At 46.8% G+C, this 23,450-nt stretch overlaps 1 protein-coding gene across 1 annotated transcript in view; it reads right to left on the reverse strand.

The window, feature by feature from the left end:
* COL20A1 (collagen type XX alpha 1 chain) overlaps positions 1-23,450 on the reverse strand; it is a 49,135-nt gene that overhangs the window by 12,663 nt on the left and 13,022 nt on the right. The window contains exons 12-27 of the mRNA XM_082007097.1: positions 23,265-23,410; positions 21,870-21,993; positions 21,258-21,397; positions 20,913-21,042; positions 20,246-20,388; positions 18,996-19,128; positions 12,569-12,711; positions 11,799-11,928; positions 11,455-11,511; positions 8,647-8,685; positions 6,598-6,736; positions 4,283-4,425; positions 3,789-3,898; positions 2,879-3,037; positions 791-868; positions 74-160 (exon numbers count right to left, since the gene is read on the reverse strand). Of these exons, the coding sequence (XP_081863223.1) occupies positions 74-160; positions 791-868; positions 2,879-3,037; positions 3,789-3,898; positions 4,283-4,425; positions 6,598-6,736; positions 8,647-8,685; positions 11,455-11,511; positions 11,799-11,928; positions 12,569-12,711; positions 18,996-19,128; positions 20,246-20,388; positions 20,913-21,042; positions 21,258-21,397; positions 21,870-21,993; positions 23,265-23,410 (1,901 nt within the window). The remainder of the gene's footprint in view (positions 1-73; positions 161-790; positions 869-2,878; positions 3,038-3,788; positions 3,899-4,282; positions 4,426-6,597; positions 6,737-8,646; positions 8,686-11,454; positions 11,512-11,798; positions 11,929-12,568; positions 12,712-18,995; positions 19,129-20,245; positions 20,389-20,912; positions 21,043-21,257; positions 21,398-21,869; positions 21,994-23,264; positions 23,411-23,450) is intronic.

Genomic DNA, 23,450 nt, shown 5'->3' on the forward strand with positions numbered 1-23,450 from the left:
CTCGAGCACCACAAAGCAGCACCAGTGCATGCAATATACTGCTCTCAAGGAACATGTGGAAGGGTGAACTTACAGGGGGCCCTGGAGGTCCTGGCAAGCCCGGGTGGCCAGAAGTACAAGAGCAGGCAGGAGATAAGGTAGGGCAGGTCTCCTCGTCCCTCTGAAACGAAAGCAAGCCAAGCGTGGCATGAGCAGCTGCATAGCAGGAGCGGGATGGATCACAGGTCACATTTTCAGTGTTTCAAAATTCAGCTGGAGAAAAGCAGAAATTTTCTCTACTCCACTGAGAGATTTTTGTGAACAACTGAGTTCTTTATTTTTCAATGATAAGCTTAGACAAAAAAAAAAAAAAGAACCAGCCCTGCCTGAAGTTTGCATAACGCACACATACCGGAAGATAATTTTCTCCTTGCTAAATATTTACACATCCCACAAAGCAACTTTGTGTGTTGAGAAGAAAACTTGAAAGGAAGAGCAGGGGGACGTTGTGACTCAGGGCTGAGGTGGCAGCAAAGCCGTAGGGCTGTCAGGGCTGCTGTCACAGATGAGTTCATGACAGGAAGGATATACACTGCACCAGGTTGCAGAGTTCTCTTTCCTTTTGAAGCAAACATGGTTTTGTTCACTTCACCGAGAAACACACAGATGCTCTTCCCAAGAGAAGAGGGGAAAAAAAGTGGTTTCCCTCTTGAGTCTATCAAAATCATTTGCAGTGTCACTTCAGCGCCATGGACTTGTTCTCTCATCCCCAGCTTCATGTCAATCAGCAGAGTGGTCCCTCTTGTCTTACCAGTGCAGGGAGATCACAGCATCTGTCGTCTTCTGCCCTTACGCTGCTGCAGGCGATCTGCAAAGACTGCAGCTGGAACTGTGGAAAAAAGAGAGTTTGACAAAAAAGTAGCGTTGGCACACGCGGTCCATCACCAAATCTAATGACATTCAAGTCCTAAAAATAACCTTCAGGGATGATTTGACAGGACTCCTCCATGTGGTCCCAACTATCATTGTGCCCAAAAAAGCCACAACATGAAAAGTATCCCTGGCCATGGAGCGTTTTACAAGGCCTCGGGTCTCTGTGTCTTGCTAAGCAAGTCAATAAGCAGCTTCACGCCAGCAAAAGCCAAGTGTCCAATTTACTCACAGTCCGGCAGCAGCGGGCAGGTGCTCAAGTAATTGGGCTTCAGCATCACCAAAATGTGAAAACGAACTTTGCTTTGCTCCCCTTGGGGGCATGGGGATAAGAGTAAACGTGGCAGCAGCATTTCCCAGGACAGATGTGATCCCCTCCCAAGAAGCCCCAACCTCTCTCTCTCACCGCATCCTTCACAACTGACTCATCTTCCCGTTCTGATTAACAGAGGAGCGCACACTGCACAAAGCCAAGCCAAAATAACACGGCAGAGATTTTTTTTCTTTCCTTGACACCATTTCTCATCTTTTTTTTTTCTCCCACTCCACACATTTAACAATGAGCAAGCTGTACAGCCCCAGGCTGCGACATGCAGCATACAGATATAGATGAGTCCTGCAGATCAAGCGGCGTTTAAAGATATCTTAAATTAAATAAGGTTCCACGATAACCAGTAATGAGACACTCTGTCTTCTCGAGGGCAGCAGAGCCGTGGAAGACACGAAGCTTTGCTGGGTTTGAAAGGCAATGGGAGTAGGGACAGCACGAAGCTGGATCTGCCTAGCTAAGCTGCTAGCAGGGGGAATTTGGGAGGGACAAGAAGAGCACAGATTCCTGCCTTGCTGGCCACAGGCTTGTGATCAAATTGCCACAGAGTTTATTTAGGAAATAAGCAAATACTGCCTTGAATACCACTGTCCCCCGGTTTGTTATGCAGCCGGCCCCATATCTTACAGGCAATTGCAATGTCCGCTTTTTCCCCGGTATACCCCAGACCTCTGCGTCTCTCTTTACAGCTGGGGAGGCATATGGGACAAACTGTTTTTACTGCACCGTTTTGAGGCAAGGGAAGTTGTAAATCAACCGATACGCCGTTTTCCCCGGACTCCCAGACCTAAAAGCAGAGCCAAGGAGTAAAAGCTTCACATAAGTCGTGAATGATTTTCTAGAGTCCCACTAGCACATCGTGAGTGATGAACTTGCCCCTCATTCTGCACCTATTTAACGCTCCCGTTCTGCGGAGTAAGTATGGCAACAGACCGCCAGGCGACGGCACACACGGGTGTTTTTGCCCCAAGGACCGTGCGCGGGGCTATCACGGGGCACGACACCAAGTCCACATTTTCCCTTATTCCTTCCTCCCGCGGGGAGCGGGCTCTCTGCGGCGCTGTGCGATGCAGCCGGCGCATACCCGCAGGCTGGCACCGAGTGTGTGGGTTGGGTTTTTTCCGAGTAGCAGCTGACAAAGGGCCTCTATACTGAAGATTATTTTCCTATTATTTGCACGCAGATAGGCAAGCTCACACACGCCGGGGACTGAGGCGCATCCAGCCCTGTTGCTCTCAGTCACCAGCGTTTCCCGATATCACTCGGTGGGGGCTGATATCCCTGACCTTCCCTTGCAGCAGTAATTCCCAAACCCTCCTGTCTGCTTCAGCCTGTTCGTGCAGGGCCTGGGCTTCCCCAGTCGATGCAGCCAGCTGAAGGCACCTCGGGGACACGCTCACGCTGCTGCCTCTGATCCCCCACCTCACGCAGAGGTGGCAAGGCAGAGAAACACCGCGCTGGGAAAGCTCGTTACAATCGCAGAGATCGGCGGGAGCAGGACGTGGTTGTGTGTCAGAGCAGTGTTCGGAGGCGCTCAGAGCGAGCACGATACGAGATGGTACCCCTCTCCACCTGCCCACCCCAGCCAGCTCCAAATTTAAGCCTCCCCATCTCCAACAGCACGCACCACGGGGGACTCACCGATGCAGACCCGCTCCGGGGTCCTCTGGTCCTCGTCACTTTTCCCAGCATGATGAAGCCAGCGGTGGAGATGCTGCCGATGGTGTTGATGGGTTTCTCTGCTATTTTCTTACAGTCCAGGTAGAGTTTGACCTTGAAGTGGCTCACAGCCACGTGCACCTGGGCGGCAGGTGGAAAGAGGCGGGTTGGAGGTCCGTGGCGAGATGGGGGAGTCTTTTAAAGACAGTAATGCCTCTGCCCCGTTCCCAGACCACCGCTGTTCCTAGTGGTGTGGTTTTAATGAGCAAACGGATCAGGGGGCTCTGTGCTGAGTGTGCTGCGCAACGTTGCACTTTTCCCTGATGTACCCCTCACCTCTCCTTGGGAGAAGCCTTTCTGGAGTCGTAGTATTAAGTAATTTAGTTTTCAGAACTATCTGAATAAAGAAACTGCCTGCAGATACTGGTAGAAAGTGCTCATTGCTCATTTGGGTGGAATATCTTTGCTCTGAGGACATCGATGGCCAAAAAACCCCTGTTATGAGTGATAAAGTGGCTTTCTCACAAGGCTAGATTTACTTTTTTCCTTCCTTCCAGCACTAAATGTTCACCAAAATCCCAAATTTAAAAAGAGAAAGTTTGATTTTTCAATTTTTCCTGATTATTAAGACCTAAAAACCCCTCAGCTTTGGAGTTTCTGGGGGGGAAGGACAGAAATCAATACGTGGAAATCGTATTTTGAACACGGGATGAACCTTAATTCTTTACAATCCTAAACTTCAGCATATCAAACAGGTTTGCCAGTTCCCAGCAATCTGGATGCAAAGCATTTGTATAATCACTCCTCACTTTGAACAATACACATTGATGGCATAGTACTCTCAGAGTGGAGTGAGCTCGTGAGCCACGTTTCTCCCTCTCTTGATAAGGACCTTATGAAAGCTCCCATAGAATATCTTCTTCACTTCCTGCTGGTCAAAGGAGACTTCCTGTAAATCAGCCTTGTAGTCATGGTTGAAATAGGTCAAGGATTTCTTACTGGCTACAGGGAAAATAGGACAAATAACAGCTTAGAATTAAAAGAGAAATTGATTTCACCCACATACTGAACATCAATAAATAAATAGGCTTAAACAGGGTGAAAGACTTCAATAATTGTAATCAAATACTTCTAAACAATGCAAAAGCAAAATAATACATAAAAATAAAGAGTATGTTACAAGTAGAATAAAAATTACAATACGTCTTTTAATTGCACTAGGCAGTATTTAAAATGCAATGTTGGCAGCGAAAACAAAGCTTCCCAAAAACTGCTGCTGTGTAAAAAAAACATTAAAACTTTCCAAGTGAATACCAAAACGAGCTCTTCCGCTTGCAGAAGTGTATGCAAATACCTGAAGGTAATGTATTCAACAAGAAACCTTACGGTCAAGGTTAACACCAAGGAGAGGCTGGAAGTCTTCGTCTGTTATTTGCCACACAGCGAAGGGCTCCTTGGGGGTCTCGGGCAGGAGGCGCAGGAGGATGCTGATGGTGTGCTCGGGTGGGATTGCAAAGAGGTGGACATCGCTGGAAAGAGACGAGCCAAGCAAGCATCAGTGGCTTAAAGCAGCGAGAGCCAGCAGGCAACAGCCTACAGACAGGGCTCATCCGTCGTGTTTCTTGGGCAGGGTGGCCTGGAAAAGTTTTGCCCCGGGAGCTGAACGTGATATGCCAGGAGAGAGCCTGCTCCCTATACTTTCTGCATCCCTTTCAGGCTGTTGAAGCCTGTGCTGAGTGATGAGTCCTGGAGGGCCTTCCCCTCGTGCCATGGGGAGACCCAGGTGGAGCAGGCGGTGTCAGTCCATCAATGCCAAAGCTGCCTCAGGGAATGCTCAGAGGGCTGGAGCACCTCTCCTATGGTGAAAGGCTGAGAGAGTTGGGGTTGTTCAGCCTGGAGAAGAGAAGGCTCCAGGGAGACCTTATTGCAGTTTTCCAGTACTTAAAGGGTGCTTATAAGAAAGATGGGGATGGACTTTTTAGCAGGGCCTGTTGCAATAGGACAAGGGGTTTTAAACTAAAAAAGGGCAGATTTATCCTAGATATAAGGAAGAAATTTTTCAAAATGAGGGTGGTGAAACCCTGACACAGGTTGCCCAGAGAGGTGGTAAATGTCCCATCCCTGGACACATTCAAGGTCAGGTTGGACGGGGCACTGAACAACCTGATGTAGTTGAAGGTGTCCCTGCTCATGGCAGGGGGATTGGACTAGATGAGCTTTAAAGGTCCCTTCCAACCCAAACTACTCTACAAATGCCAAGACGCAACAAGTGCACCCTTAATGCTTTTCAAAATAGAGCCCAGCGGTAGCTTACAAAGCATCCCTGCCAGGCTCCAAAACACTCCCCCAAGTCTCCTCTTCAAGCAGGAAGAATGGTCATCATGAAGTATGGGGTAAATCTTTAAGCCCTGGCAGAAATTAGTAAAAGTGTCCTTCAGGGATAAGCATAGAGCCTACAGAAAGGCCCATCTCGGTCCCCACGTCTCAGTTGCAGAATTTGGGCTCAGAGCTGGAATCCATGACCACGCAGCGATGCCCATCAGCAGCTGCTGGCACAACCCAGCTTCCTCTGCGGCCGCTGCCAAACCTGTCAGAGCACACCGGGCAGGAGCAGCCGTGAGAGGACACAAGGCAACGGGGAAGGTCAAATTGGTTACGCCTGAAATACATCTGTAATCTGAAACAGGACACATTTGCATGAGCACATACACAACTCATCAAGCATCTTTTCAGGACTGATTCATAAGTAATGTCAGGTTCTTATTTCTCTCTCTGTTTCTGAAGGAATAATGTCCTTGAAGGCGTATGTACCAGCTGAACAAAAGGATTTGCCCATAACTTTCTGAGTATTTAAACCAAAGTGTTCTCTGAATCTCCCCCACTCTGTTTACTCCAAGAAGCTTTGCTTCTTTAACTAAGATTAAACTGAGCCAGTGCCTCAGTAATTAGGCTTTAAACAAAGTAGCATTGAAAGTCAGGAGTCAGATCATTCCTGATTTACAGTCGTAAAAAATGAGTGAGGTCATGGGAGCTGCCTGGCCCGCTTGGGACCCTGCGGAGAAGCCTCGTACACAACAAAACAGGGTCAAGTCACAACCCAGAGTCATCGGTTATTCCCTCTCATCAATAAAGATCAAGCTGCAGAGAGCAGCTGTGAGACAAATATTTTCTAAAGCAAAGATTTGCCTCCAAACCAGAGATGCTGGGAGAAAGGATTGAAGATGAAAATGTGACCTCAAACTGCCATCAGCGACATGTACGTGGCTGTGGACAGAATGCCTAAAGAATTGTGCAGTCTCCATACATAACATGATCCTTACGTCCATCACAGCAACTAGCACTGCTGGAAAACGTGATTTTGTAAAAAGGAAAAACCTCACCGTGAAAACATTCGGCTGCACGAAAAAATATAATGAATAACCGTATTGTGCCCCCTTAACTTCTGTGTGACCTCTTCCATACTCATCCTGAAGAAAGTCAGAAGCTAATTTCTTAACATATCAAGGAAAAATACTCTGACGTTGTTTTCAGTCTACCTATGGTTTGGTTTAGCGCATCATCTCTACAATTTCGTTTTGAAGTTGCCAGTGGGGCTGCATCATTCACCCATAAATCAGTGAATCACCTTTGCGGTGAGCGTAACTAACGGGTATGGCTGAGACCGACGACGAGCACGACGCCGGGCACAGCTCCGCTCCCACCTGGTCCTCTGGGTGAGCTGCGTGTCTCTGAACAGGGTGAAGGTACGGGAACCGCTGAATACGAATGGCTCCATAGCTACGCCTTTAACAGAGGCGTATTCCTTCTCTACTAAGCCGAAAGCTTCCATCATATCAAATCCTGGAACAGACAAAGAAAAACAGAAAAATAAATGGTTAGAAAAGAGCGCAAAAAAAAAAAGTGTGATTGCAGAGCGGGTAGAATTAGCCTCTAGCTAGCACGGAGAAGGCAATAGGAGAAAACGCCACAGCCACACGGCCATCAGCAAGGCTGTGCAAACTCACTAGTGTGCTCCCCGAGTGCCAGCCAAGGAAAATATTTTGTGCCTGTACCCTCTGCACACGTTTGCTGTAATCTCCTCTTGGAGAAGAGTAGACTAAAGATGGAGACTTCCACAGCTGTTTTTTCAAATCTCCAGAACGAAAAACAAATAAGAAAGAAGTTACTCCAACAGTTTCTCCTTTTCAACTAGACGTAAAAAAGTTATCTTCAAAAGACACGGAAGCAGTCCAGTAATTGCTAGCAGGGAGAGAGCATTATTTCTGCTCTGAAATGCCTTATATGTAAGAGTCCAAAAAATTAAGAAAGAACTTAATTTGCATTTTCATGAGACACCCAGGGGTGACCTGCCTTATGTGGTCTACAGAGATTCTCCCCTGATACCTCTGGCATCGCCTCCTTGGCTCATGCAGCTTCATCTCCCTCTCCCAGCTCAGCATTAAAGCTCTGAGTCATTTTCTCATTTCAGTTTTCTGTTCCGTAAGACAAGATCTTGCAATTAGGATTCTTTTTTTTAGTTTATCTGAGTTTGCAGCAGTCTGGGATGAAGGAGATCACTCGTTCTTTAGTAAATGGAAAGGCTACAACTTCATTACAATGCAGTGCTTTCAGTCTGGATTCCCTCACCCCTTTTCTGTTTCTGCAGTTTCTTGGCTTGAGTTTTTATTTCGCCTGGGGGCTGGTCCAGGGTGCTTTTTTTTTTTTTTTCCTCCCCTTTTTCTAACAGTACGAGGGAGTTTGCCAAAAGAAATTATCTACTTGAGACCGATTTACCTCTGATATGGATCTTCTGGCATTGGAACTTCCTTTAAAACGTGAAGGAAATATTGTAGTGTAAAGACTGAAAATAAGGTCTGAGTCAGAATTATAAACATATTGTAATATGATCATATTACTATCACATCACGAATCTGCCATGTAAATGGTTTCAGTGAGCTGTTAAGGAAACGGGCTACTCCCACCGCCTTTGTCGAGGAGGAGAGTTCAACATCTGTTGTGGCTTTATGATTTGATGGCTTCGGCTTCGGCACCCACGGACAGGGCAACAACCCCCGGGCGGGGACGCGCATCCCCGCGAGCTGCGAGGATCAGGGCTAGGAGCTGAGCAAAGGCGAAGGGACTCAGCCACGGAGTAACAGAGGAGCTGAGAACTGAAGCCAGTTTCTCAGTGTCACCCATACCACAAAGCTCTCCGGGAAGGAGGCGATATCCCTTTATAAGCAGAACTAATTGCTTTCCAATACGCAGAGGAACCACAACAGCATGGACGGGGCTTAGGGCACAGACGAGGAGAAACGGGAACTTGCTACCCCAGCAAAGCCTGTACAGCCTGACGGCAGAGAGCTTTTTGGGTATCCATACCTCCTCTAGAGGACGCAAAGGTGGTCTTGGGACAGACTAGAGAGGTTTTTTAAGGAGTCTGTATGAGTTAGGAATTTAAATCCTCTTGGAATTCAACAGCCGTTTGAAGGCTAGCTTCCTTAAGGCCCGTGAAAATCCCAGCATTAACCAGTAACAGCCAAGGGCACGAGCGGGTGGAACAGCAGGGGCATACCAGTTCAGTTAGTGCTGAAGATTCTTCTACCTGATAAGGAATATTTTCCTATTTCGGTTCTCAGACTTCTCCCCTTTCCCTCAGGACAGGGAAGCCATTTCCTTCCTGCTCTGTTGCATATTTCTCCAAAGAGAAGACCAGCTAGTGTTTCCACACTCATAACCCAGCACCACCGGGGCTTGGTGTTCTACTGTACCTCGTACGGAGCCTTCGGTGGAGCCGATGGTGGGGCAGGCTGTGAGAAGAAAATAAAAGGGAAAAAACTGTTAGGGGGAAAAAAAGACAGTAGGGGATTATGGAAGCAAAATGAACACGGTTCCTCTAGGCAGAGCAATGGAAAAAAACTCAGGAAAACAGAGAATATTCTATAGCTTAATCCAGAGCCTGGCCTTTGACCTTGTTTATATATATATATGGATGGAGAGAAAATTTATATATATGCAAATATCAAGGTTGTTCCTTGGCTTGCCCAGCACAAAGATAAAAATACTGCCTTTCATCATCAAACATCCGCGTGATCACTTTCTTTTGACTAACTCGCCTGGCACCTTACAATATGAAATACAAGGGAGCATTACGTTCTGCAAGTTTCTCTTTAAAAACAGACATTAAAACACCAATTTTATTTTTTTTTAAACGGTACTTTTACTGCAACATGTGCCTTAATGGTGTTGTAAAATAAAGAAAGATATTTGCAGTTCAACATTTCATACCTGAAACTCATAATACACACAGCAAAAATATATACCTCAACCTGAGAGTTTGGCTTTTGAACTCTTTTGGGAAACACAAAGAGTTCGGGCAAAGTTTTGCAGTTTGCCTGTCAGAAATTCCCTCCATGAGTCCTCTAAGGTGCCACAGGACTGAAAGCAAAACCAGAGGAGAAAGGACTGGGTTGTGAAGCTCGAACGTGAGGCACCGTGGTTATGAGCACCCTCCATTTAAAAGGCTCAGGTAAGGCGATGTTTTAGAAAACAGTGCACGAACGCTGATTTCAATTTTCTGGTGCCATGTAAATCCCAGGCTATGGATGCCAGATGGAGCTGGAACAAAGGGAATGATTGACGCAAAATGAGAAATGTCCCTGAAAATCAAGGACATTTGACAAGATCAGCTATTTCATAAATGGTTTTCTAGGTCACTAGTATAATAGAATCTAGCAGATCATTATATTGAGGTTTTGTTATAGCCTTGCCATTGCTATTCTTGCATCAATGCCATTTCATACCTCATCAGAAAAGCGGGGCCTCCAATTTTCCATACATAACTTTCGTAAAATGTGTAAAAAATTTAAAGGGGGTGACTTACCCTCCCCAAGGCACCTGAGATTCCCAAGTCTATAGGAGTTTCGATGCCATTCTTCATGATCAAGATATACATCAAAGAAAGGGCATCCAAACCTATGACTTTGATGTGGTCATGGGACTGCTGAAGCCAGAAGTTAAAACACAAAGACTTACAAGTTGCCACGACCTCCATTATTCAACGCGATGCATAGTTTTACACATACGTACCATAATTCCTGTAGCATTGGGTATGGAACTGTTGAAGGGATCTATGGAAACCAGTTAAGAAATCATTTAATGAAACCTGAGCCTCAAAACCATCTCTCGGAGCTTAACCAGCCCCTGGTTGTGGAGCAATGTCCTGCATCCAGGATTATCTAATTTACATCTATACACTGCTCTTTCCCCTCCCCTTCCAGAAACCAACCAGCTTTCCAAATGCAAAACATTGCTCAGAATAGAAGCACGATGAAGAAAAAAAAGGAAGAAATACCCCCAAAGTCTGTATGAACAGCCTATAAGCTTGCCCATTTATAGGTATCTGACTTTTGTGTTTGGGAGCCAGGGAGCCCTTTCTGACCCTCGCCCAGACCCCAGTGTCCCTCTTGCTGGCATCCCTGGCAATCCTCACCTCCTTCCCAGGCTGAAGGCACCTGGATTGCTCACAGCTCTTTGGTCTGGCAATGCTCAGCTTAGACGAGGCATATCAGAGTCAGGGTAAGGATCCTCAACACTGGCAGTTTGCATGTCTGCTTTGAAGATTCCTCCTCGACTTTGTTGTTTTTGTTTTCTACCCAAATCCCAACCAAATGCAGTTATTCACTGTACAATAAACATTCACTCCTGCAACACGTCAGACCCTTTCTTTCAGTAATTTGGTTACATATCTAGACTTGAATCTTTTACTGCATATCCAACAGTTTTCCCAGCACTATTACATATCATCTCTACTTCATTAAAAAGTTGCTTTATAAAACATAGAGGATTTAATATTTCTCCTATTGTCTTCTCAGCTATCATAGCCAAACAGTTATATTAAATTCTATAAGGTGACTCATCAACCTATGGGAGGATTGGTTTCTGTTTGAAAGTTCAAAGGACTCTTCCACTGTGGCCTGACCACCTGTAGATTTCCCCAATAAGCCACTTGAACTCTTGGTCTGGGATGTTCTTTGTTGGGTACAAATTAAAACTTTCTCATCTAATCTGCTTCATTCTTCCTTCGTGGCTTCCCTCATTAGATTTTAAAACTGAAATTTTGTTTAGAATCATTTCAAATAGACGGGAAAAGCATTACTGCCACAATATCTATATTCTAATATTTGCTTCTTAACAACTTTTTATAACCCCTTTAACTCAACATTTCTTGCTAATCCATTGCATAGTTCACTTTATATCAGCTATAAGAACATATGGTCATTAAATTTAATAAGGGACTTCACATGGAACTTTAATTTAAAACATGTCATCATTCCCTTTGCTCCATTTTGGTCAAGTTGTGCAAAAATCCTCTAAAAATACTATCAGTCTTTTTACTAAGTGAGTCTGATTTTAAGAAGTTATGTGGTTTCTGGCTGTCCTTGGACGGTCCCCAGAGGCATCTGTCAAGAAGCAGCATATCCACTCCTGCCTGCCGTGCCAAGCCCACACTGCGTAATTTGTTACTGGGGAGAAAGGAAAAAAAAAAAAAAAAAAGGCAAGATTTGTAGGTGATTTACCCTCTGTTTTAGATGGAACGAATCCTCGTATTGAAGGCAATTTAGACAGCACAGGAGCTGAAAGAGAAAGCAATGCACGTGTGAGCTCTGTTGCTCAGGATAGCGATGCCTGTCTCAAGACCCAGATGGTCACCAGCCTTTCCCGGTCATTCTGGAATTCCAAATAACGCACGTGAGGGGGGCGGAAATTTCCCTTTTCCAGGCTAGTAGTCTACCCTGCTGACCAGAACGCTGGCCTTGGCCACAGCCCAGTGCAAGCGAGGACGTTGCCGCCGCAATAGAGATTACCTCAGGACTGATGGATGGAAGGTTATGAAGAACACGCACGTTCACGAGACGCTTACCCGTCCGTCCCGTTGTGGATGTGCTCTCGCTCTCTCCCATGTAATGGATGGCAGAAAGGGTCACCTTGTAGGCTCGATCAGGCAGCAGCGACTGCAGGGTCACGCTGCTGCTTTTGCCAGAAGCCATGATCTACAGCGGGGTGGAAAAAAAGCCCAACATTTGGGCAGGCTTCCCGTTATAGCTCTGGTATTCTGGGACTAGAACAGAGAGGTTCTAGTGGCGAGCCCTGGGACAGCAGGGCTCAGGGCAGCATCCCCGCAACAGCGAAAGCGAGCCGAGGAAGCCTGGCTGTGCATTGCCACGGGATTAGCCGTCTCCAGGGGAAGAGCATTTCCCTATGTAAAGACCCCAATATTCCCCTTGCAAATGCTGCAGAAGTGCCTGATCACATGGTAACCAGTCTGGGTTTGAGTAGAAAATCTGCTTTTTAAAAAGTTAATGGTTAACCTCCTTAAGTCAGAGGGGCAGTATGTTTATCCTCCAGCCCGCTGCCCCCAAGAATTCCCCACCCCGGTTCAAGGGAGGGGAGAAAACTACATTATTAGCAGCTTTGATGGACAAAAATATCTTAACCACAAAGAAGCCTGGGAGTCCTCTTCACAAAGCAACACCCAGCAAGTCGGGGGAAGAGATTTGGTTTCGCACTCCTGCAAACCAGCTAACTTTACGGTAAAGCCTACAGGAGTGAGCGGAGTTCCCCTGGGCAGGAAATTGTCCCCATGTCCCTCCGGTCCAGTGCCTGTCACCTACAAAGGAGCTGGAGACTTACTGTTTGCTGAGCACCAGCGTCAGAAACAGGGCTGTAGGTGATTTTGTAGTGCTGTACGCGGCCGTCGGGGGGGGTCCAGTGGACCTGGAGGCTGGTGGGGGTCTCGGAGTCGATGAAGAGGTTGGTGGGTGGGCTCCGGGAATCTGCGGCAGGGATTAAAGGCAAATGGCATAAAAGGCAGGTGTACCGTCTATAAACAAGGCCAGCAGCACTTGCTTCCAAGCCTGTTTCTGAATGCTTCAGTGCTCTGCTGTGCTGTTAACCAGCGCCCGGAGCAGCAGCAGTCACCTCGGGGACCAGGCGAGAGAGAAAACACATTCTGGAGGGATGAGGATTGCCCAAATACAGCACAGTACAACTCAAGCATTCAGCCATTTAAAGCCTAGGGCATGGAAAAAAAACTTGGAAGTGGGGAAGAGTCCTGGAAGCACAAGGAAAAGAGATCCTTTATATACATCACGGACAGACGCCAAAGGACACCCTTCATAAAGGCCCAAACTGGAACTGAATTTCATCAAGGATCTGGAGATACACCGGACAAACAGCTTTATTGCCAATTAAACCTGGCTCACACAAAGTTAATCCATTATAATTTCTAATATTTTCCAGTTTCATCTTTCTGATTTAAAATTATTCTAAAAAAACCCCAGAGCAGCCAGCAGACAACAGTTTTGTCTAGCGCTTCTCCCACCGACACCCACAGCCCCGAGGAGGGGATCACGTATGGTGCACCTGAGCTACTGCCCCTTGCCTGGCCCTGCACTGTGGTGTATGGATGTATCCCAAACAGGTGATGGGCTGAGCCGCAGTCAGCCAGAAAAGGGTTTGCCAGAGACCAAAGCTGAGAAATTTTTAATTATGTAAATGCATTTCTTTCCCTGGGGTCCTGCTGTGTAGCAAACTGGGCCTGGCAACAGAGGCTGCTTTGCTGGAGTGATTTCTCTGCGCAGGGGCGGAGAGTTGGTAAGGGAAAGCAGAGGGGACTAAATCAATTCACTGTTCAAACAAGGGGCTGGAGAGCATGGGGTCGTCTGCTCCTGGAGCTTGTTTCCAAGCAGTGTCTTGCTCTGCATGAATGCATGTCTGGCCTTGAACCCATGCTGGTGTGAAGACACAGAAGTCTTGGACAAAGAAAAGGAAGCATTGTATTCAGAAGAGACTAAAAACTATGGGTGAGCCCCAAAAACAGTCAAGGACACGCACCCAGGCTATGAGATTTCTGTTCTGCAGTTTTACCTGCAAGGCTCTTCTGCCCACCCAGCAAAGTCCAGGGTGACCTTAGAGCACAGGTTGAATGAAGATCATTTGCATCATCATTGATCCTCCTGCCCTTTTCTGTATAAAACGAGCTTACTTTTACTGAAGCTGAACCAAGTTTTCTGGCAGCTGAATCAGACTGGAGGCTGTTGCTGTGTATTGCCGCAAGGTAAAGCGGAGAAGAAAACAAGTGTGGGAGGTAAAGTCCCTTCAACAGCACTATTATTAGTGCTGTGCTATACGTCTGCGTCTTTGCTGGCTGCATTGGCTATTTCCTTCAGCTGAGGTAAGTGGAGACTCTGTTTAAGTGAACAAAGGGAAAGTTAGGGAAAGTCTTCTGAGTTGGGTTTTATTCTGGAAAGCCCCCAGGCCTGGCAGAATTTGATGGCATGGATCTGACAGCCAGGGGAAAGGTCACCTCCCGAAGCTGCCCAGGAGGAAAGAAGCATCTCTGACACAGAGGACACCATCTGTGCCTTCGATTACCTCTTGAACCTCTGCTCCTCCGCAGGAGGAATCCCAGGCTGCTTGCTCTCAGGTCTAAGCAGCGTCACAGGCACATTTTCAAATAAGAATAAAATCCTGGAATCCATTCCATCAAAATATTCATCTGCAATGATTATATAGGTCATGTTTTTTCCCTCGCTGCCATGGGTTGAAGCTTCTTCCCCACATTTCAATCTCTCTTATTTGCAACAAATGCTCTGGTAGGGAGAACTCATTGAGGAGCTGGATAAAGAGCTTGAAGACGTTTATCAGCCCTAGGCTGGAGATGCTTCTGGCACAGCTTAGCTGGAGGAATGGGGCACATAAGCAGTCCATGTCAGCACAAAGTCAACCAGGGTGGCTCAGCTCAGCTTCGGCAGCAGTTCCCATCCAAACTGCTCTCTCATTCTTCACATGGAAGAGGATAAGACACGTTCACGTGCTCTGCCCTGGTGGCAAAAACTTCCAAGAGACACTTTTTGAGCAGATGGGGAGGATGAGGGGGTAACACTGCCAAATTTGTAGAGATCTTCCCAAGTCCATATTTACTAATTTTTGTCTCATCTTGCCTAAGCTGAGGGACTTTTTTCATGGCCTCACCTCTGTGATTCTTATTCTGATGGACCAACAGACTACGTGGGCTGTTGCATTGCACTCTGGTCCATTTGTCCCTCTGCCTGGAAAAGCCCAAGCCAGAAAACAACTGAGATTCAGAAACACAGTTGGGATATGGCCGCCTAACACGTAACCATTCCTCCACTGAGCCTGGGACAGAATGCAACTCCACTTTAAACTCCTGGGTGGGCTTTGAGCTAAGCTGGGTAAGGATGGTGAGCATTACCTAAACAATTATGGTGACAGCATAATTCAATGGAGAGCTTGAATAACTTTAGTTATACTGCTGAAACTCAGTTACACGTACAATATACCTTAAAGTGCCGCCCTTGCATCCAGGTTCCCAAGACATGTCACAGCCCTTTTGCTGTGGGGAGAGTCCCTGTGTCACCATGGACTGCTAACATGTCCTCTGATGCTCGTTCACATCAAATCTGCTTCAGACCCTCAAGCGTGGAACACTGTGGCAAAGAGATACCCCAGCATCCTTGGTCCTTTGGAACAAAGAGGTGACTGTTTTATTTTGTTCAAGCTCCTTTTCCTCAGCCTGGATGAAAGAACTTCCTCTCAGTACAAGAGAGAGGTCCCTGTCTGCTTCTCAGCAGGGTCCAGAGCCACCTCTCCCAACACCTTCCAAGGATCACCGCTCAGCAACACCTCCGTGTCCCAGCAGATTCCTCTCCCACAGAGCATATTCTGCGCTCCCGCTAGCTTGCGTGGAAGGTTTGTATCTGTTTGAAGAACCGCTAAGGTTGTTTATTAATATGACAAATGATGGCTGTGTAGAGCCTTTGGTCAAGGATGAGGACTTTGTTACACTTGACAATTTATAGGAACGTACTGAAAGGAAAGCTCTTAACCCAAATGAGACTTCAGTCTAAATATAACAGAAAGACAAGAAGAAACATCAGAAGTGTGTATAAGCACACAATTTTGTTATCCATGGGAAATACATCAGTGTGCTTTTGTTCCGGCTCTGCCTCTTGGTAAGTCCCCAGAGAAAGGTTTGCTTAACTGGGTTACTGAAAAATAATCTATACTTTTTCTTTTTTTCCCCCCTAGTCAAGACTAAGAATTGAAAAAATCCACTTGCCCCATGCATTTTGTGACGACTAAGGCACACCATTTGGCACCAGCTTCTTCCTTGGGTTTCAGGTTCGTGTAAAAGTAAGGCAATGACAGAGAGGGACTAGACTCATGGAAGGAGAGAGGTGGTTGTCAGCCCTCCCTTGCCACCGCAGACACGGGGAGGGGTGCCCTCCTCCTAAAAGGATGCTCAGACCACCTGGCATTGGTGATGGGAATGAAATTAAGGTATCTCAGTTATTTATGTTGTAATATTCTCCATGTAACTAGTTAAATATTCAAATAAATAATAACTTTTTTAGAAGCCTAAGGATCTGAGTTTTTCCAGCTGCACATCTCAACTCCAAAAGCAATTGTTACTCCCTCTTGCTCTCTCTGAGTGTTTAATTACACCATTACAACTTAAACACTAAGTGCTGAGCTAGATAAGAAGATAAAAAGGGACGTGCATAAGAAGGGACATGCACTATGTCACTGTCTCCAACTTCTGTTCCTTTTCCAGCTAAAGCTATTCAGCCACTTTAAGTTGAGTTCATAAAGACTTTCGGGATAAATGTCAAACCATAACTTTGAAACAAATTTTATCCCTACCAGGAAAAAGAGAAATCTCACCCCAGGCCTATCAAATGACAGATCACAGTGATGAATGTTTTTGGTTTTACAAGAGGATGGTGTTTCTGATGACCTGTTGTAAGGGACTGGTATCTGCAAGGTCCCTTGAGTGTAACCCATTTGGCCTTGAAATGGGTGTTTCAGGTGGGGCGAGGGGGAAAGTAGTCCTGAATAAAATGAACTTGGTGTTCTCACCTCACCCTCAGGGGAGGAACATGGTTCCATTTCACAAAACCGGCGTGCACAGAGCATTGCTCTGACCTGGCATTTTTTTCCCTTAACCTTCAAAGAAGAAAGTATTCCGGGGAGGATGAGAAGGGATGACAGGGAGAGAAGCTTGTGTTACCAGTGCTTCCTGCTGAGTTTCACTTCAGCCACTGCCCTTAAACTTCAGTGTTTCTTGCAAATTCTGCTGAGACAATTTTAAAAGAAACTTCATGACTTGACCTATTCTTATACAAGGGGATGCTGCCAAGAGAGGAAAAGAGAAAAACAATGATGGAGAGTGGTTTCTCAACCTCCTCTAATGTGTACTTTTGTTTTTGTTCAGCACAGCCTGATCACTGCTCTTCACCAGGTTGCAACCCACAGTCTGCCATCCTGAGGAGAATTAGGTAGCTTTCATTGGTGTTGCAGTCCCCAGAATTTCATTTTATGATGAAAGTTAGCGTGGAGAGGGCTCATAAAAATCAAACCAAGGGTTTGGGGTTTTCCAGATAGCATAAGAGATTGCCATACTCTAGGCAAATGAGTTATCATTCACCAGCTCTGCCATGTAGATTGACCCTGTTGGACTTCCTAACCACTCATAATTGCACCAGTACAAGATAATAGTTTTCGCTTGAAACTGTAAAGTTCTGAAGTACAATCACATCCCAGAATTTCCCAGAGTCCTGCCTAATGCCACATCTTCCCATACATCCATCGCACAAGCCTTACTCAATTTGCTGGCATCCACAAGTTTCCTCTGAACTGCTCAAGATCAGCACTGCCTCCTGCAAACCATCATCCATCCCTTCTCCTGCACCACTTTGCCCCTGTGGGCACTTCTTACTTTAAACATTAAAAAGAAAGAATCACCACCAAAGACATCGATTGCACATGCAAATACTGGCCCTGAGAATCTCGCGGCACTGTCCTGACTGCTCAGGTAAACCAACCAGCAGCACCCAGGAACTGAGACTCCGGTTTGGCTGCCCAGCTGCACACCTGATTTCTCTGAGTGCTTTCTTTTCTTCGTGCAGCAAGGCAAAGCCTGACATCCCCAAGGCATCCTTGTTCCTGAACAAGGACAGCAGCTGACAAGCAGAAGCCAAATCGCCGTCCATGTCTCACTGGGGTGCGAGGCCAGCAAGGAACGGCTTGCTCGGATATGCCTCGAAGGGCACTGTCGCGTGCCGTTTGCGGTGGGCTGAGGGAGCTCCTCAGACATTCTGTAATTCATGACTTAAAACGTAGCCATTCGTTTTCCAAAGCCTCTAGACAGCTCTTTATCATTATATACCTGTAGGATGCCTTTTCTTTTTTTTTTTTTTGTCAGTATGCAGCTCTTAGGTACTTGCCTGAGGTAGCTTTTTATAAACAAACATTTTTATTATTCATTATTAATAAAACCTGAGCTTCTTATTCCAAGATTGCCATTTACTCCGAGCTTCATCAGCTCAACACCAGCCTAAAATGTGTTTATTCTGTGAAGGAGGCTGAGAGCTGAGATGGAGGAGGAGAGAATTGCTGCAGTTGAATGAATTGTATTCTGCTCACTGCCAACAGAGCCATTATACAGGCAATATTAATTAAGAGGACCTCTGGGAGTGCCACTTTTTAACCTCATATCCTGCCTGCACAAAGTGAGATTTAGATAATGCTTCCAGGCAGAGTCTGCCTGCAGGATTCTCTCTCATTTTTGTAAGTGCCCTCGGATGAAGCACAGCTCAGCAATGACGTAGCTGAAGAAATCCTCGCCCTCCTTAACAGACAATATTTTACTAACAGGGAACATCCATTAGGCAGCACAGAGACGTGTTCAGCTGAACACCCTACAAAAAGCCAATTAATTTGCATCAATACACTATACAGAAGTGGGGGGAAAAAAACCCCAATGCATTCGACATGAAGCACATTGCAAGGGTATTGGATGCTGATGAGATGGCATCTGACAGAGGCACCAGCCTGCTTATGTTTGCCCAGCCTATTTTTATCAGGACACTTTAAGATGGAAGTCTAAATATTTCTAGCCACCTTCAGACGTCCAGGTTTGGGTTTTCAGAGCTGAGATGATCAGATCTGAGCTGTTGGCCTGTGACAGGTTCTGAGGCACCCTGGGCCCTGTTTATTATGCCTAAGCTGTGGATACCGAGCACTGATCACTTACTGGTCCTGTGCTGAACAGAAACCGTGTCACTTCGAGCGCCGTCTTTGTAATAGGCCCAGATGGATATTTTATAGTCGGTGTTCTTCTGTAAGCCTGGCAGGACAGCAGTTGCCACATTTCCAGCAATGGAGAGCTGCAGCAGGGAAAGAAATGAGTCAGTCAAGCTCCCAGGCATCCCCAAGCTAGTTCATGCCATCCAAGTGTCTGTCTCACAGGCTGCCCGTAGGCACACATGAGTTAGTACTGGGCTTTGGGGACGAAGTCTACTGTTGTGGGTTGCACATACCTAAGCGAAGGCAAAATTCCAGCCCTAATTAATGCAGAGAAGATGCCCATGCAATTGCTGCCCAGTTCTATTCAGCAGGTACTTCAGTACCACAAAGTGCTCTGACACAGGGCAGTCAGCCTGACTGGAGCACAAAATCCCTTTTCTCAGTTCCCGGCTTTTAGGTGTGCTGGGGGTAGAAGCCCCAGCACACCCCTGTTCCAGCCCAAATGTGGAGCATTGCGTGAGACTCGTGCGCTTAAACCACCATTTAAACTGCTGTTTGCACTCATACTGAAAACAGGGGCTTGAGATAGAAGAGGTCACCAGGTCCATCCCTGCCTCTCCTGCACCTCCTCTGTCTCTGGTCATTCTCCTCTGTGTGTCCCTCAGTTGGACCTCATCCTTCTTGAAGAGCAGGATCCCAAAAGCAGTTAGTACTTACCAGCACTGAGGAAAGCAGAAGTTGCTTCACCTGTCTTAGAGGCAACACCTCTAGCTATAAATACTTGAGTATTATCTTTGTCTTTTCCTCAACGACTTGACATTGTGGGATGGTGATTCTCTGCAAACCCAGATTTTTTTTCTACTGAATTGCTTCTTAGCTATTTGTTCTACATCCTGTATACCTGTAGTTAATTATTCCTGCCTAAGCTTAATACTTTCTGCTTGTACCTATTGAATTTCATGCTTGAGTTTTTCCAGAACACTTCTGCAATCTTCCCAGAGCCTGTAGGACACCGACCCTGCTGTCCCTCTCACTTCCAGCACTCAAGGTGACCGCTCCACCGAACAGAGCCAGACCCAGGACAGACGCTGCCTTATTCCATAGGCTCCTTTGCTGGGTGCTGAACTGTTTAATTTCTTCAGTGCATTAACCTGAATAGTTTTGCACCTCCCTATGCCACTCTCGCAGGTGAGTTCAGAGACATCAAGCAGGCACAAAACCAACCCAGCCTCCCCAGAGCTGTGTGTGGGTCCGTACCTCCTGAGGCTTCTCTCCACCGACTGTGCTCCATTTGATCTGATAGACAACCACGTCGGAGGCAGCGACGGCTTCCCACTGCAGTCGGAGGCTATTCCCGGGGAGCTCAGTAACCTTCAGTGCATGCGGTGGGGGGACCTTTACTGAAGGATGCAGAAGGAAAACGAGCTGAAGCACAGACACTGACAGTGCTTTGTCAGAGCCAAGGTGGGAAGCAGATGGTCGGGGAGCAAAACATCAAGCAGGCAGATGTCTGAGACCAGCCTGTCTTTCACTTCTTCAGACCCATATGACAACAGTCATCAGGACAGAGAGGGGTAAATTATTTTTAAAACCCTAATTAGAAAGATTATCTCATTTGTGTAGAGGACACATGTCATGCCAGTATTGTAAAGGGGAGAAGGCTAGGACGGCTCTCAAGGACACAGAGGTTAGCGATACATCACAGTTTTTCTTCGTTTCCTTTCTTTATTCCTTCCACCTCATTTTAGCCATAACAAAGTTAGACATATTCCACAGACAAACAACAACAGTCACCCGGGTTTTCTGCAAGGGTTTTTGGCCATGAGCTGCTGGGACCGGTCTTCAAAGTATCCCAGCTGAGACACACACAAGCCAATTTTGTCACCCTCTACCGGGACCGAAAGGGTTTCCATTCCCTACTTACAGGTGGTAACGTTGCCGGTGAGTGGAAAGGAGTCCCCTTCATCATACATAGATTGGACACTGATGAAGTATTGGGTGAGAGAGGACAAAGGTCTCAGGACGGTGGATGTTGCAGTGCCAGGAACCTCTACCTGCAGTGGAGGAGTTGTGTGAGTATTTGGAGAAGAGCATGGGAACGGTTGCAGAGGGGTTAGCACGTGGGTGGCAACTGCATCAAAAGTGTCTGTTTTGGAGTCAAAACACTGCCAGCAGATAAGCCCTCCCTGAATCACGCAGCTGAAGGAGAACAAGGCAGCACCTGACCTCCCAAGTTTCTCTCCCTTCCACCAACCCCTTGAGGACTCACCTCCCCAGCGTTGCTCCCTCTGCTAGAAACGTAGGTGACACGGTGAGCTTTCGCAGCCGGAGACGCAGCCTCCCAGCTGACTCGGACCGATGCATGGCTGAGTTCGGAGAAGCTCAGGTATCTGGGAGGACTCAAGGCCACTGCAACAACAGTTAGTGACAGCACTCGAGGTTCCGCAGGCTGCACAATGGAGATGCCACCGGTTGCCTCCTGCTGTTCTTAGATGACTCCACCTTGAACTAAGAGACTCATTCACCACGCACGAAAATACTCTTTCCATCACTGCCATACATGCCTCTGGGATGTCACAAAAGTCTACCTGGGCTTTAGGTGAAGAAACAGCCACATAATTGCCTTTTTCTCGCCAAACAACAAGGACCTCAGGGAAGAGTTCCTTCAAAAATTCTCTTACTGGGGGGGGGGAATCACTCCTTTTTCACAGTTCACCATGTAATTAGAGATGCCCTCGGGGACCACTATTTGCTGAAGATGAGGCGGGGAAGAGGCAGCACGTTTACAAGCCACATGCACGATATGGGAAGCACCTCGTTTAACACCCCTCTCCTGCCCTAAGTGTTTAATAACAGCTCAGTAAGCAGCAGCACCACTTACAGGTGGTTTCCTGGATGCTGGCTGGATCACTCGCCTCTTCCCCGTACATTGCATACACCGCAACAGAGTACTCCGTGCTGGGCGACAGCCCCTCCAGCAGGACCTCAGGCTGGGCCACCTTCACCTGCAAACAGAGAGATGTTTTGGGGTACCCTCCAGTTCTGGGGTACCCACCAATGCCCTCAATGGGGCAAGACCTTACAGAGACATGGGCCAAGGTCCCTTTGGCTACACTAAGGGGACTTCCCCACTTTGGGACTTCACCACATGGGTCAGCGCTCTGCCTCTCTTCCCAAGGGACACCAAGCGCGTTGCGGATACGTATCACCTTCTCCTAGCCTGGTCCGCAGGGGTGTACGTCTCTTACACAAAGGTGCTGGTGCTGCTGTGGCTCCGGGCTGGATCAGAGGGCGTGCGAGGGGTGTGATCTCCATTTGCTCAGGCACACGGAAAGCCCTGGCAGAACTGCTGCCTGCTGCAAGCAGACCCGGAGCAGCCGGGTTGCTGCCGTCTGCCGCCAGCGCCGCGCGGCCACGGCTCTCCTCCTGCGCTCCGCTCGCCGCAGGAACGCGCCCAAGACTTTTAGGAGCCTGCACGCAATGGTGCGCTGTTTTATAAAAGGCTGGGAGCATTTTAATGCTGCTTTTGCAGACACCCATAACCTGAGAGCATTGCACTCTTACATTGCGTAGGTCAGGTAATTGCAGAAATGTTCTAATATACTAAAACACAATTTTAAATGTTGGTCTCTCTTCAAAAGTTCTGAACCTTAAAAAGCACAATTATGCACTGAAAGCACAGCATAAGCATTAATTGCTCTGTTTTGAAAACCATCTGCAATTGCTCCTATTGTGGTGCATTCAGCAGGGGAATCTGGGTCAAAGAGGCAATACATGTTCCTCCCACTTCTTTTTTTTTTTTTGTTTTAATTCGTATCCTCAGCCTACAGGTACTCCAAATAGTAACTCATTAAAATGCACACGCGGCAAAGGGATCTTAGACGTTTTTAAGGATCTTCCATTCATCAAGCATTGTTTTATTCTTATGCAGTGTCGTAGGTCTGTTTTTAGGAATCAGCAAAAACTACTCTACCAAATTTTCAATTAACATTTTAAGATAAACAAAGCAAAGACAATTACGTACAGCCTCAAGGATACAGCAATTACCCTTGGGGCTGAGTTCAGTCCCTGGGTTTCCAGGGCCCCATGAGGCTGTCAGTTATCTCCCTATGCCTTAATTTCCCACGTGAAACCCTCACAGTTATAAATCATTTTGAGGTACATCATTAAAAAAAAAAACTTCCATGAAAGATGTTGCTGGCAATAATGTTGATGCTTTTTTTTTTTTTTTTTTAAACACATGCTACGGTATTGTCGTTATTCTCATGAACTCTACCTCTGTTGTATAGTCCTCTGCTCCGTCAGGGGCTGCAGAGCAGAGCACCAGGTACTGCGTGGCTCCCTGGGCTGCCTTCCAGCTCAGCCTGATACTGTTGTGGCTCAGCTCAGAGACGCGCAGAGAGCGAGGGGAAGACAAAGGCACTGAAGGGAAAAACAAGGCAGACAGGTATCTTCAGCGTAT

Source organism: Phaethon aethereus, assembly GCF_964289735.1.
Source record: "Phaethon aethereus genome assembly, chromosome: 16".
Classification (NCBI taxonomy): domain Eukaryota; kingdom Metazoa; phylum Chordata; class Aves; order Phaethontiformes; family Phaethontidae; genus Phaethon; species Phaethon aethereus.